Source organism: Nansenia antarctica (genome assembly GCF_963989245.1).
Source record: "Nansenia antarctica genome assembly, chromosome: 6".
NCBI classification, from domain to species: Eukaryota; Metazoa; Chordata; class Actinopteri; order Argentiniformes; family Microstomatidae; genus Nansenia; species Nansenia antarctica.
The window spans coordinates 27831288-27847396 of NC_137676.1; the positions used below are offsets into that span (position 1 = coordinate 27831288).

The window sequence follows — 16109 nt, forward strand, 5'->3', positions numbered from 1 at the left end:
ACAAGCCTATCCTGTCCCTATACGACACCAATGGGGACACCGTGTCAGACAGAGGCAACATCCCGGGGGTGGCAAGAGAGTTCTACGAGAGTCTCTACAACATCAAGACAACCGACGAGACTCTCATGGCCACCTTCCTGGATGGTCTGGACCGGGGTCCCCGAGGGTGGTGAGAATGAGAACCCAGAGCTGACCACGGAGGAGCTCACCCGGGCCGTGCACTCCTTGAATACACACAAGGCTCCTGGACCGGACGGGATCCCAGCAGAGTTTTACAAGACTCTCTGGGATCTCCTGAAGGAGGACTTGGCGGAGGTCTTCAAAGCCGTCTACAGGGAAGGGAGGCTTGGAGAGTCAATGCGACAGAGTACGGTCACACTGATCCCCAAGAAAGGGGACCTCAAGGACCTCCGGAACTGGCGCCCAATCAATCTCCTCCCAGTGGACTATAAAATAATGACAAAAGCCCTCACTCAACGGTTTCTAACCCTCCTCCCCTCAGTTATAGCCCCTGACCAAACCTGTAGCGTCCCCGGTTGGTCCATCAACGACAACCTGCTCCTGGTGAGAGACCTCATCCTGCACTCCCAGGAGCGGAGGTCCCCTTTAGGCCTTCTCAGCCTGGATCAGGAGAAGGCCTTTGACAGGGTTAGCCATGGTTTCCTGCAGAGGGTGCTGAAGGGCATGAACTTCCCCCAGCACCTGCTCAACTGGACCGAACTCTGCTACAACAACATCACGAGCAGAGTTCGGATCAACAACCAGTTGACAGACCCCTTCCCCATCAAAGCGGGAGTACGGCAGGGATGCCCCTTGGCCCCTCTGCTGTACGTCATCTACCTGGAGCCGTTCCTACGGAAGATCAGGAGCTCCCCCAACATCATGGGCTACCCTCTACCAGGGGCCCGGGGGGAGAGGCTCAAGGTGGTGGCGTACATGGACGACATTACCATCATCGGCACAGATAGTCGCTCCATTTCCACAGCAACAAAAGTGGTAGAGGACTACTGTGCAGCCACTGGCGCCCTGATCAATAGGGGTAAGTGTGAGCTGTTTCTGTCGCAGCACTGGCAGGAGAACCTGGCAACCTCCTTCCCTGTAAAGACGGAAAACCTTAAGCTGCTGGGGATCACCTACCAGACAGATGGAGGGGCCTCCGGCAGCTGGAAGGAGACCATCCGCCAGGTCCAAAAGAAGATCTGTGAGTGGAGTGCACGGCCTCTCACAATGACAGGCAAGATCCTGGTCCTGAAGGCTATTGTTCTTCCCACTCTCCTTTACCTGGGCAGGGTGTTTCCCCCAGACAGAGCAGTATCCAAAACCATTGAAAGGATCATGTTCACCTTTGTCTGGGGGAGCCAGATGAAAAAACTAAAACGCACCACCCTGTACAAAACAGTGGAGAATGGGGGGAAAGGGGTCCCAGACATCCTAAACATCATTAGGGCACAGGGACTCTCCAACCTCATCACCAACATCAACAATAAAGATAGGAAAGCCAGGTTCTTTGAAATATACTATGCCACACCCATCCTCCGGACACTCAGGGTGACCGCATCAATAAACCACACTGTGCCTTTTAGCTGGGACCCCCCTCCAGTCTACAAGATATGGAGGGACTTTGCCTTCAGGACAGGATTGTCCGCGGCTGGGCTGGCCTCATGGAAATACAAAGACATTATGACCTTCATAAGGTCGAAGGAAACCATGACTCACCCCAAGGCCAGCACAGCCGTGGACTCCAAACAGGTATGGAAAAACATTAATCATAAATGTACTAACAATAAACAAAAAGACATTGCCTGGATGGCTGCTCATGGTTGTCTCCCCACTAGGGAATTCTTGCATAGGCGGCACATCGCAAAGACTGAGAAATGCCCCCACGGATGCACGGAAACAGAACACATTAACCACCTGTTCTGTGAGTGCTCCGTGGCCAGGCGGGTCTGGGCCCTGTTTGTTCCCTCTGTCTCCCTAAACAGCCTGCTGACCCTGCCCCGCTTGACGGCCGAGAACATCCTGTATGGTCCTCCCGGGGGGTGCACAACCCCCCAACTACAACAACAGTGGAGGATCATCAGCGCCGTCCAGCAGGTACTCTGGGAGACGAGGAACATCAGGGTCTATCAGAAACAGAGCGTCGACCTGACAACCCTGAGGAGGAGAATCACCCTCTTCCTCAGGGACCATGCTATTATTGACTTTAAAAATAACCCGGATCAAGCAAGAGCGGTGTGGGGGGTGGAGAGATGGAAGGACGTCATCCTCTAAACCGCCCCCCATGCCGCGCCGCATCGCCCAACCCCCCCCCACCCCGGGCCTACCTCACTACACCACCAGTTCCTGCACTATCACCTTCACCACCGTTCCAGCACAAGCCCTGGTCAGCAGTATCACCATCACAAGGACCAGGAGAGGAGCAGCGCACAACACCAACAGGGAAGTTTACTGCACCTTCCACCACCTACACATGTACACAGCACTGACCCACTTCCTATCCTCACCAGAATATCACCACACACAACCCACAGCCGAACCAGCCGTCTCTGCCAGCACCACCAGCACCAGGATGACCAACATCACTGGGTCACAGGGAAGTAATGGTGGCCTTCTACCGCGGCGCAGTGGAGAGCATCCTCACCTACGGCATCTGCAACTGGTTCTCCAGCTGCACAACCGCGGAGAGAAATGCGCTACAGAGAGTCGTGAGAACAGCCCAGAAGATCACCGGCGCCCCCCTCCCCTCTCTGGAAGAGCTGTACAACACACGCTGTCTCAGGAAGGCCTCCAAGATCTCCAGAGACCCAACCCACCCTGGGTACGAACACTTTGCCCGGCTGCCCTCGAAAAGGCGGTACAGGACCATGGCCGCAAGGACAAACAGACTGAAGCACAGCTTCTACCCCAGGGCCATCCAGGCCCTGAACACAGCAAAGACCTAGGTTCTGGGCCCTGGACAGTCTGGACGGATTGATGGCAGCTGCTGGACTGAAAAAAATCAGGTGTCTGAGGCACAAATATGTACATTTCAAGCCTGCAAACTGCGACACTTTAAATGAATGTGCAATAACACTATGTGCAATATGACAACCCTAGTCGTCTATCTGTACAGTATAGTATAGTGGATAGTGTACATAGCCTTTATTTAGGTAAACCAGCTCCTTCCCTTCTTTTTTTTTTTTCTTTTTTTTCTTTCCTAGCACCAGGGGAGCCACCCCTCCTAAATTTCGTTGTTTGGTACCTGTACTATAGCAATGACAATAAAGACCATTCATTCATTCATTCATTCATTCAAGTACTGATCACCCGCCTGACACCAAAATGCACACTACACAAACCATGCACACCTCCCTTCTCTCACTCCCCTATCTTTTCAGGCACATGTCATATCCAGCTCTGACACCTACCCAGGCTTCCAGACCCAGGAGCAGAGACCGGCGGGAACCACCACGTCACCCCAGCACCAACCCCAGGTTCCAACTCAGCGACCCCAAACCCCCTGTTCCGGGCCCCCCCCCCCCAACTCCAGGCCCCCAGCTACAGGCCCAGTCCCCTACCCGCCAACCCCCAACCCCCAGCCCGGAACAAGCTGAGAAGAGCCAGGGAGCTTTTTTCCTGGATAAGCTGTGTACAGGTTTTTCGCCTCTGCTTGCCTGCCATGCGCCGAGCTCTCTGGGCCTCTCCTCGGGGGCCTCCGGTCGGCCTGCGTGCTCGATCTGCTCCGCCGCTGGGGCGCCTGGTCCGGCTAGCCTCGTGAAGGGCTACAGGAGTCTGAGCCTGGTGGGCTGGGCCGGATGCGCCGGTGGTGGGGCGGGTCGGGTGAGTCGGGTGTGTGGGGTCCCTCGGGGGAGGGAGGTGGGGGAGCCACGGCTTTGCACTGGTGGGCAAACTGGATAGTAGTCGCTCTACAACTAGAGGGCTGCAGGGGAATTTTTTCCCGGATGCAGAGCGAACAGGTTTTTTACCCCTGCCTCCTACCGACACTGGAACCTGGACACTGAACACTGAACACTGAACATTACACTACACTGGACAATACACTGAACACTGAGCACTTTAGTTAGTTTAATGTTGGTTGTTGTTGAATGTAATGTCTTAAATGTCTGATTGTTTGATGATTGATTAATTGATTGTATACATGGTGTTGTGTTTTTATAAAAACCAATAAAAAACACCTTTATACTTGGGAAATGTGTTTCTAAAGTGTCTGGTCTCGCTATCCATGATGTTTATGTAAGATATTCTTTTCAGAGCATGAATCAGGTGAATAGAAATGACTATTCATTTTTTTCCCACCATTGATGATTGTCAATTGTTTCTTTGAGGAACATGGGTGGAAAGAATAATCTGAGTGGGTACTTCTGCCACAGAAATAAGTAATTTATTAAAACTATTTTTTTTAAAAGCAAGTTCAATTAATTTTGGCGGAGTTTGTTCGAGACAGTTTTGAACAATTCTCATGATTTATGTTTAGCAGAACCGTCATAGCATGCTGTTCAATTTCCTTTTTGGAATCAGTACCATTATATTCTCCAAGTATGAAGGGAAGGGTAATTGGAAAATTGTTGATCTATGACTTACATAATTTGATTACAACAAGTGGTGACTCTTGAGAATGCAATAGAACACCGCGATGCAAATGCTGTTCTCAAGACGTTCCACACTTTGTACATTAAATGACACACCAAGACTATACTTTCAGGGATCATTTCTATAGTTTTATACTTGGAAAATGTGTTTCTAAAGTGTCTGGTCTCGCTATCCATGATTATTATGTAAGATATTCTTTTCAGAGCATGAATCAGGTGAATAGAAATGACTGTTCATTTTTTTCCACCATTGATGATTGTCCATTGTTCCTCAAAGGAACATGGGTGGAAAGAATATGTTCTGAGTGGGTACTTCTGCCACAGAAATAAGTAATTTATCAAAACTATTTTTTTAAAAAGCAAGTTCAATTAATCTTGGGGGAGTTTGTTCGAGACAGTTTTGAACAATTCTCATGATTTATGTTTAGCAGAACTGTCATAGCATGCTGTTCAATTTCCTTTTTGGAATCAGTACCATTATATTCTCCAAGTATGGAGGGAAGGGTAATTGGAAAATTGTTGATCTATGACTTACATCATTTGATTACAACAAGTGGTGACTCTTGAGAATGCAATAGAACACCGCGATGCAAATGCTGTTCTCAAGACGTTCCACACTTTGTACATTAAATGACACAACAAGACTATACTTTCAGGGATCATTTCTATAGTTTTATACTGTTCGACTCCCCGATAGAGTGGTGGGAGATGGTTAAGGCCAGGACAAAGGGCTACTTCGGGTCAGTCGGAAGGAGGAAAGCGGCAGAACAGAGGGCCAGGTTCCAATACCACAACGCGGCCCTCCAACGCCTGAGTCTCCTACAGCTGGGTGGTCTGGATGTGGCCCGAGAACTGGCCGAGACCAAACAACACCTTGCCACCCTCTACCAGGAGCAACAACAAAAGAAACAGTTCAGGGAAAAACTCCAGGGCCTGGAGGAGGAGGAGAAATGCACACGCCACTTCTTCCGCAAGGCACGGTCAAAACACAAGCCTATCCTGTCCCTATACGACACCAATGGGGACACCGTGTCAGACAGAGGCAACATCCCGGGGGTGGCAAGAGAGTTCTACGAGAGTCTCTACAACATCAAGACAACCGACGAGACTCTCATGGCCACCTTCCTGGATGGTCTGGACCGGGTCCCCGAGGGTGGTGAGAGTGAGAACCCAGAGCTGACCACGGAGGAGCTCACCCGGGCCATGCACTCCTTGAATACACACAAGGCTCCTGGACTGGACGGGATCCCAGCAGAGTTTTACAAGACTCTCTGGGATCTCCTGAAGGAGGACTTGGCGGAGGTCTTCAAAGCCGTCTACAGGGAAGGGAGGCTTGGAGAGTCAATGCGACAGAGTACGGTCACACTGATCCCCAAGAAAGGGGACCTCAAGGACCTCCGGAACTGGCGCCCAATCAATCTCCTCCCAGTGGACTATAAAATAATGACAAAAGCCCTCACTCAACGGTTTCAAACCCTCCTCCCCTCAGTTATAGCCCCTGACCAAACCTGTAGCGTCCCCGGTAGGTCCATCAACGACAACCTGCTCCTGGTGAGAGACCTCATCCTGCACTCCCAGGAGCGGAGGTCCCCTTTAGGTCTTCTCAGCCTGGATCAGGAGAAGGCCTTTGACAGGGTAAGCCATGGTTTCCTGCAGAGGGTGCTGAAGGGCATGAACTTCCCCCAGCACCTGCTCAACTGGACCGAACTCTGCTACAACAACATCACGAGCAGAGTTCGGATCAACAACCAGTTGACAGACCCCTTCCCCATCAAAGCGGGAGTACGGCAGGGATGCCCCTTGGCCCCTCTGCTGTACGTCATCTACCTGGAGCCGTTCCTACGGAAGATCAGGAGCTCCCCCAACATCATGGGCTACCCTCTACCAGGGGCCCGTGGGGAGAGGCTCAAGGTGGTGGCGTACATGGACGACATCACCATCGTCGGCACAGATAGTCGCTCCATTTCCACAGCAACGAAAGTGGTGGAGGACTACTGTGCAGCCACTGGCGCCCTGATCAATAGGGGTAAGTGTGAGCTGTTTCTGTCGCAGCACTGGCAGGAGAACCTGGCAACCTCCTTCCCTGTAAAGACGGAAAACATTAAGCTGCTGGGGATCACCTACCAGAAAGATGGAAGGGCCTCCGGCAGCTGGAAGGAGACCATCCGCCAGGTCCAAAAGAAGATCTGTGAGTGGAGTGCACGGCCCCTCACAATGACAGGCAAGATCCTGGTCCTGAAGGCTATTGTTCTTCCCATTCTCCTTTACCTGGGCAGGGTGTTTCCCCCAGACAGAGCAGTATCCAAAACCATCGAAAGGATCATGTTTACCTTTGTCTGGGGGAGCCAGATAGAAAAACTAAAACGCACCACCCTGTACAAAACAGTGGAGAATGGGGGGAAAAGGGTCCCAGACATCCTAAACATCATTAGGGCACAGGGACTCTCCAACCTCATCAACAACATCAACAACAAAGATAGGAAAGCCAGGTTCTTTGAAATATTCTATGCCACACCCATCCTCCGGACACTCAGGGTGACCGCATTAATAAATCACACTGTGCCCTACAGCTGGGACCCCCCTCCAGTCTACAAGATATGGAGGGACTTTGCCTTCAGGACAGGATTGTCCGCGGCTGGGCTGGCCTCATGGAAATATCAAGACATTATGACCTTCATAAGGTCGAAGGAAACCATGACTCACCCCAAGGCCAGCACAGCCGTGGACTCCAAACAGGTATGGAAAAACATTAATCATAAATGTACTAACAATAAACAAAAAGACATTGCCTGGATGGCTGCTCATGGTTGTCTCCCCACTAGGGAATTCTTGCATAGGCGGCACATCGCAAAGACTGAGAAATGCCCCCACGGATGCACGGACACAGAACACATTAACCACCTGTTCTGTGAGTGCTCCGTGGCCAGGCGGGTCTGGGCCCTGTTTGTTCCCTCTGTCTCCCTAAACAGCCTGCTGACCCTGCCCCGCTTGACGGCCGAGAACATCCTGTATGGTCCTCCCGGGGGGTGCACAACCCCCCAACTACAACAACAGTGGAGGATCATCACGCCGTCAAGCAGGTACTCTGGGAGACGAGGAACATCAGGGTCTATCAGAAACAGAGCGTCGACCTGACAACCCTGAGGAGGAGAATCACCCTCTTCCTCAGGGACCATGCTATTATTGACTTTAAAAATAACCCGGATCAAGCAAGAGCGGTGTGGGGGGTGGAGAGATGGAAGGACGTCATCCTCTAAACCGCCCCCCATGCCGCGCCGCGCCGCATCGCCCAACCCCCCCCCATCCCGGGCCTACCTCACTACACCACCAGTTCCTGCACTATCACCTTCACCACCGTTCCAGCACAAGCCCTGGTCAGCAGTATCACCATCACAAGGACCAGGAGAGGAGCAGCGCACAACACCAACAGGGAAGTTTACTGCACCTTCCACCACCTACACATACAGCACTGACCCACTTCCTACCCTCAACAGAATATCACCACACACAACCCACAGCCGAACCAGCCGTCTCTGCCAGCACCACCAGCACCAGGATGACCAACATCACTGGGTCACAGGGAATTACTGATCACCCGCCTGACACCAAAATGCACACTACACAAACCATGCACACCTTCCTTCTCTCACCCCCCTATCTTTTCAGGCACATGTCATATCCAGCTCTGACACCTACCCAGGCTTCCAGACCCAGGAGCAGAGACCGGCTGGAACCACCACGTCACCCCAGCACCAACCCCAGGTTCCAACTCAGCGACCCCAAACCCCCTGTTCCGGGCCCCCCCCCCCCAACTCCAGGCCCCCAGCTACAGGCCCAGTCCCCTACCCGCCAACCCCCAACCCCCAGCCCGGAACAAGCTGAGAAGAGCCAGGGAGCTTTTTTCCTGGATAAGCTGTGTACAGGTTTTTCGCCTCTGCTTGCCTGCCATGCGCCGAGCTCTCTGGGCCTCTCCACGGGGGCCTCCGGTCGGCCTGTGTGCTCGATCTGCTCCGCCGCTGGGGCGCCTGGTCCGGCTAGCCTCGTGAAGGGCTACAGGAGTCTGAGCCTGGTGGGCTGGGCCGGATGCGCCGGTGGTGGGGCGGGTCGGGTGAGTCGGGTGTGTGGGGTCCCTCGGGGGAGGGAGGTGGGGGAGCCACGGCTTTGCACTGGTGGGCAAACTGGATAGTAGTCGCTCTACAACTAGAGGGCTGCAGGGGAATTTTTTCCCGGATGCACAGCGAACAGGTTTTTTACCCCTGCCTCCTACCGACACTGGAACCTGGACACTGAACACTGAACATTACACTACACTGGACAATACACTGAACACTGAGCACTTTAGTTAGTTTAATGTTGGTTGTTGTTGAATGTAATGTCTTAAATGTCTGATTGTTTGATGATTGATTAATTGATTGTATACATGGTGTTGTGTTTTTATAAAAACCAATAAAAAACACCTTTATACTTGGGAAATGTGTTTCTAAAGTGTCTGGTCACGCTATCCATGATGATTATGTAAGATATTCTTTTCAGAGCATGAATCAGGTGAATAGAAATGACTGTTCTTTTTTTTTCCACCATTGATGATTGTCCATTGTTCCTCAAAGTAACATAATCAGTTATATATAAGGGGGGTGTTTCTAGTGTGACGCCTCCCACTCTGCCTGATTATTGGCTGTTGCTGGTTCCTTTGGGAACCTTGGCAGAGTGGGTAGGTCGTCAGGCTAAATAGTGTCACTTGGGTTTGGGAGGATGTGTATATAAGGTTGGTGTATCCTCAGCTCACTCTCTCTTCCTTTTGCTTTAGGTTCATTTAGGGTTTTTGGTAAGGTCTCGTGGTACCAAGGTTTTGGGGCCTTTTAGTTTTGCACTACATACATCATAATAATAATAATAATAATAATAATAATAATAATAATTACTTTATTTGTATAGCGCTTTTCCTGCAAACGTCATCATCATTATATCATTTTAATTAAATTATTGTGTTACTTAAATGCAATATTAAAAGGATGGGTTTTTATCATCTTAATTTAATTATTTAGTCATTTAAAGGCAATATTAAAAAGATGGGTTTTTAGTCTTGACTTGAACATATTTGCTGAGGTTGCATCCCTAATGTAAACTGGCAGTGCATTCCACAATTTGGGTGCATAAAATGAGAATGCAGCTTCACCAAATCTCTTATTTTGTCCACACAGAGAAAACCAGCGTCAGAAGACCTGGGCCATATTCCACTAACGGTGGCTTAATATAGCGGCGCTATAATTAAATGCGGCGCTCAGGGACCTCGAGATTGGTATTCAAGCCTCAGGTGATTCCTCGAATGAGGATCAGCCTTGTGTCATCAGTGTTCACAGAAGACAGGCTTACAAATCTTCGATATGGGCGCGTGCACGCAGACATACGCAGCCCAGAAGAGTCGATCTGTCGAAATGAAGATACTCCACTCTGCAGGGGTACTACATTTGCGCAGCATTCCGAATTATTGATTTTTTATGAAGACGGAAAAATAAGATGTAAAATAGTGCAATACTGCCGCAATTAACAAGGCGAGGGAAATGGTTTGGCAAGAAATTGCTGACCGATTAAATGCGTAGGTCATACTAGCCCCAGTTATTGTTATATGTTCATATTTTAATAAATGAATATTTACTACTGTGGTGATATCAGCAGCAGGCTACAAACCGTCATATCGCCACAATGGCCTAGTGGTATCGACCGCTGCCATAGGATTTATTCGTCATTTTATATCGGTGGTTCAAATCCCTCTTCAGGCGCACGTTTTACTGCATTGTCTGAATCTAATCTAAAATCTCATCTAAAAAAGTATGTAGGCTATAAAATTATGGTGCAGGCTAATTTACAAGAACTGACACGATTACAATGGTGTTTGAAACCTTTGCATGAAATCTTCGGTTAAATGTAAAAAAAAAAAAATGAATGACTTAGTCAAGTCTCGAACCCGCAACCTTTGGAACTCGAGTCCGCAGCCTTAACCACTACGCCAACCAGACCGCTGTGATGACAGCAATGCAAGTTGAGACAATTACTTCTTTTTTTTTTTACACTCTTTTCTTTATCGATCTATCTATCACACTTTCAAAATATCAAGTTATCTATCACACAATCAAACTATCTATCGATCGATCACACTTTCAAAATATCAAGTTATCTATCACACAATCAAACTATCTATCGATCGATCACACTTTCAAAATATCAAATTATCTATCTATCACACAGTCAAACTATCTAATCAAACTATCTAATCTATCTATCTCGTGTGAAGTGGGAACTAATATTTCCTAAAAGACACATGAGGAACTTTCGTTCCTTTTCGTGCCTTTTTTGACGCACGGATGACTATAGCCTGTGTTTTAGCCTGGTCGGGACCAGGCTAATTATATCTGACTCAGAAGGAGCTCAACCAAGCAGCGAATTATTTGAGCCACATTGATGGCACCGAAAGCAAGCTAACATTTTCGAGGCTTAGAACTTTATCCAGGCTTAGAACTTTATCGAGCTTTGTGGAATATGGCCCTGAGAGCTCTATTGGGCTGATATGCTAGCAAAAGGTCTTTCAAATATTCTGGTGCTGTGTCAGTGAGAGCTTTATAAACAAGCAGAAGGATCTTGAAATCTATTCTGAACTTAACAGGAAGCCAGTGTAGAGTTTCTAAAATAGGAGTTCGTCTGCTTGTTTTGGTTAAAACTCTCGCTGCTGCATTTTGGACTAATTGCAGCTGGCCAATAGCTTTCTTCGGAAGACCAGAAAGGAGACTGTTACAATAGTCCAAATGTGTAATAACAAAAGCATGCATTAACACTTCTGCATCAGCTTGCCGGAGAACATTTCGAACTTTTGCAATATTCTGTATGCCATATACCCCTTACACATACAACATACATTCTACATCCATTCAGTCATGGCATACACCACTGATTCTTATCCATATTCATATCCATATGTTATTTAGTTTATTTTGCTTAAGATTATGCTTAAGTTGTATCATTTAAATACATGTGTGGACTCCCTTTTTTGTCACTACCTTTGGGTGTGTGACACTACCATATCTGATGAGGGTACTCATGGTGGTAACACAACCACTGTGCAACCATTGCAAATAATATTGCATGATTCTTAGGGTTAGTTTTCAAAGCATTTATACAATATTAATAACTGGCTCTTGAGTGCAAGCTCCCAAGTACAATCTAATCTACTGAGTTATAACTGTTTGTAAATGGGTTAAAAAATCAAATAGTAAACTGGTTATAAATGATGTGTTAACACATTATAAAACATTTATAAACTCTTCACAAATGTGACCTCAATGTAAAGTGTTACTGGATTTTTAACCACATATTCATTATCTTCAGCACCAAAACTACCCAAACTACTTTTTGTAGTCAAAAAGAGAAGAGAAAGGAAGTAAATAACTCTCAGTGATGTCATTGGGGGTAAAAAAAAAAAGCCAGGGTGAGAGCAGTGCAGCTGTAGTTTTCCAAAATGAGTAAATAAATAAAAACAATTACCTACAATGACATCATTGGGGGTAAATTCCTTAGGGCCAGTTATTTATGGTTTTACTTCAGAACATTGCAGTTTTTACATATGTAGACACTGAGAGAGAGAGGAGAGAGAGAGAGAGAGAGAGAGAGAGAGAGAGAGAGAGAGAGAGAGAGAGAGAGAGAGAGAGAGAGAGAGAGAGAGAGAGAGAGAGAGAGAGAGAGAGAGAGAGAGAGAGAGAGAGAGAGAGAGAGAGAGAGAGAGAGAGAGAGAGAGAGAGAGAGAGAGAGAGAGAGAGAGAGAGAGAGAGAGAGAGAGAGAGAGAGAGAGAGAGAGAGAGTGAGAGAGACAGAGTACCAGTGTATCGTTCGCCAGACAGCGCCAACGTTCGGAGGTTTCCGAATGCGAACGCGAACCGGCACGGTTCTTTGCCGGTGTGAAAGCCCTAACAGAGAGAGTGTGTGAGAGAGAGAGAGAGAGAGAGAGAGAGAGAGAGAGAGAGAGAGAGAGAGAGAGAGACAGAGAGAGAGATATAGACAGAGAGAGAGAGAGAGAGAGAGAGAGAGAGAGAGGAGAGAGAGAGACTCACCTTGCAGAGGAGGCAGTTGGTCATCTTGCAGAGTTCACAGTCAAACTCGTTGACCTCGTCCTCGAAGATGCACCAGCCGGGACAGTCGGGGGTCTTACAGTGGTAACTGTTCTCACTACGCGACTCAGCAATACTCAGCCTCAGCTCCATGAACTTCTGGTGCTCCTCCTGAGAGAGAAGCTACACAACACAAGGAGCAGACATAAGCAGTTTATAGTCATACACTGTAAAAAAAAAACAACTACCGTACGCTTTATTCAGTAGAGTTAGTATTCTGAATTGTTCAGACAGGAACATTTAAATTACTATGAGTGAACGTAAAAATGTACATCAGAGGAATGGAATGGACCCCAATAGGTTCTAAACATCCAATTGTGAATACCGTAAACTGAAATTGCAATTCGTTGTTGGGACAACATTGTGGATTTGTGCTAACCATAATCCAAAATGTGTTCATGGACATTGGCTCTGATTGCACACAGCGCTTGCGATCTCTTAAGAACAAACTCTTGATTTAATGCTTGTGTGGACAATAACTTGGTTACTTTCTTGATTTTTTTCTTTTGTTTTGTTATCTTGATTTGGCATATGTCCACGGTGACATGCTTTCTTTTTGTACGGTTTGTAAGTATTGTTTACATTCATTCAGGAGAACCTTTGTGGTAAAGAACAACAATTATTTTGTTTGTTGTTGTCCCCCAGGAGTCTATTTCCCTGCCGTATAATAAAGGACAATGCTAGCTAGGCCTTGTAGAGGAGGGGCGATCAGGTCAGTAGGAAGTAGTCATGTATTTTAGTTCTCACAGTCGATATTAACCCTCTATGGCATGACTTTTTTATGTACGTGAATCAACTTGCATTGCCGTCATTACAGCGGTGTCGTTGGCGCAGTGGTTAAGGCAGCCAGCTGGAGTTCCAAAGGCTGCGGGTTTGAGACTTGGTTTAACTTAACGTTTTTTGTATTTTTTTACATTTAACCGAAGCCTTCATGCAAATCGATTTACAATATATATATATATATATATATATATATATATATATATATATATATATATATATATATATATATATATATATATATCTGTCTAAGTGAATCATCTATCCATCAGTAATCATAAGAAAAAAATATCTATGCCAAATCCAGGGTCCAGTTGAAGAACATAATTTACTCAGAAAGGCTTCAAACACCATTGTAATCGTGTCAGTTCTTGTAAATTAGCCTGCACCATCATTTTATAGCCTATATACTGTACTTACTATTACTATATTTTAGATGAGAATTTACATTAGATTCAGACAACGAAATGCAATAAAAAGTGTGTCTGAAAAGGGATTTGAACCACCATCTTAAAAAGACAAATAAATACCACGGCAGCGGTCAATACCACTAGGCCAGGGGTTCCCAATACGTCGACCGGTCGATCGCAAAGGTAGTATGGGTAGATCGCATGGCATTGAACAACCCCCCCCCCCCCAAAAAAAAAGTTCGCCTATCATCCATCCTCACTATGGCTTTTGCCACTTGATTGACGTACAGGTAAGCCAGTCTGAGATCTGATCTTTTCACCTAACACACGGTTCACCACGCATGCGCAGTCAACAGCGCCAACTACAAAATACAAAATACCGGCGAGACTAATTACCTAGTTAGCCTTCCAATTTCTACTATTTACTATTTAGTACTAAAGAAAGGGTATACAAATGAGTGGGGAAGCTGGACCAAGTAAGAAACCAATAACATACAACTTCCATCCAGAATGGGAGGAGGACTTTTTTACACAATGTGATATTGGAAGTGCGTCTGTCTGATCTGCAAATCTACGATGGCTGTTTCGAAGAAGGGAAATGTGGCAAAAGAGCGAAAACGTACGGCTGTAACGATAGCTTCTTATCGCATCAGTCACGTTCTTGTTAAACACAAGAAGTCATTCAAAGACGGCGAAATTGTGAAAAAAGCGTTTCTCGAGGCTGCAGATTGCCTTTTCGATGACAGATCCACAATGGCTGATGACACCTTGCAAGCCTGCCTACACCTTGCAACCAGCTCCTACAGCCCTGATTACTAGAAACTAGCTGCCTCCTCCCAGTGCCAGGTCTCCCACTAATGGCGCTTTTCCACTACAGGGCCAGCCCGGGTCAGCACGGCTCGCTTCGGCACGCTTTTGAACAGTTCCGGGTACGAGACGTTTTCCATTATACAGAAACGACCCGGGACTGTAGGAGGAGTTACGTGTCATAAGATTCCCCCCGCTATACAGATCAGCGGGGGAAATGCGATAAGAATTATGTCAAAATGCAGCACGATCGTGCACAGATCAGCCTTACAACATGTAACGTTAAGTGCCTGTTACTTGCCGCTTTCAGTTCTAGTAGACTAGTTTAGATCTCGCAACCAGGGACACGATTCTATATTTATTTCTCCTGACACATTGAGCACTGCTTTTTTTTTGGGTGAACTACCGTAATAAGCCTAAAAAAGTTCAACTGTTCAAAAAGTGCAACTTCTCTGCTTTCAGAAACTGTTTGAATTTTTTAGATTGGGCATATAGTTCATGAATTACGATAGTTTGAAGGAAGGCTGTAAAATCCTGTCGACAGCTCCAGTTTCGGAGCAAGACGCGAATTTATCGGCATTAGTCAAATACATGCTCACATTCAGTCATCCGCTCACTGCTCTCCATCAAAAATGGCACATCCATCAATAATATGACATAATAACAACTGCTCTGATTAGATTGCATAGATTGTTTAATACACCAACGGGGGGGGAAAGTGAGATGAACTCGCGAGTATCATGAATTAATGAATGAATGAATGAATGAATGGTCTTTATTGTCATTGATATAGTACAGGTACCAAACAACGACATTTGGGAGGGGGGGCTCCCCTGGTGCTAGGAAAAAAAAACTAAAAACAAGAAGGGAAAAGAGCTGGTTTACATAAATAAAGGCTATGTACACTATCCACTATACTATACTATACAAATACAAACACTGTGCTGTACTCTATGCCAGGGTTTCCGTTAACCGGTAATTACCGGTCTTTGTCCGGTAAAAGTTGTTGAAGTCCGACAAATTGAAAACTCGTCGGACATAAATGTCCGGTGAAAATAATTCCCTCTAAGCACAATTTGAATACAATTCGCTAAAGTTCACATTCTGATTCCTTCTATTTTAAAAAAGACGAATATATAGGCTATGTATTTCTTATATTATGATATGATTTGACACCGGCATGATGATGACTCCTAATGTGTAGGCTGCCTATGCGAAACAGCGGTTGTTTCCGGTGTGCGCTATAACTCGTGCACAATCGAGTCGAGGCAGAGAGGAGGATAGCGATGTTTCTCTCTGTGATAGTGTGATTATGCAAGCCTTTTCTGAAAGGGATGAGAACCCGATTGTTTCAGCTTCTCCCAGGG

The 16109-nt window shown here is 46.8% G+C and overlaps 1 protein-coding gene across 1 annotated transcript in view; it reads right to left on the bottom strand.

The window, feature by feature from the left end:
• Positions 1-16109, bottom strand: part of rbck1 (RanBP-type and C3HC4-type zinc finger containing 1) — a gene marked incomplete at its 5' end in the record, with an annotated part of 71411 nt that overhangs the window by 14518 nt on the left and 40784 nt on the right. The window contains one exon of the mRNA XM_080533642.1: positions 12689-12868. Coding sequence (XP_080389768.1) covers positions 12689-12868 — 180 coding nt within the window. The remainder of the gene's footprint in view (positions 1-12688; positions 12869-16109) is intronic.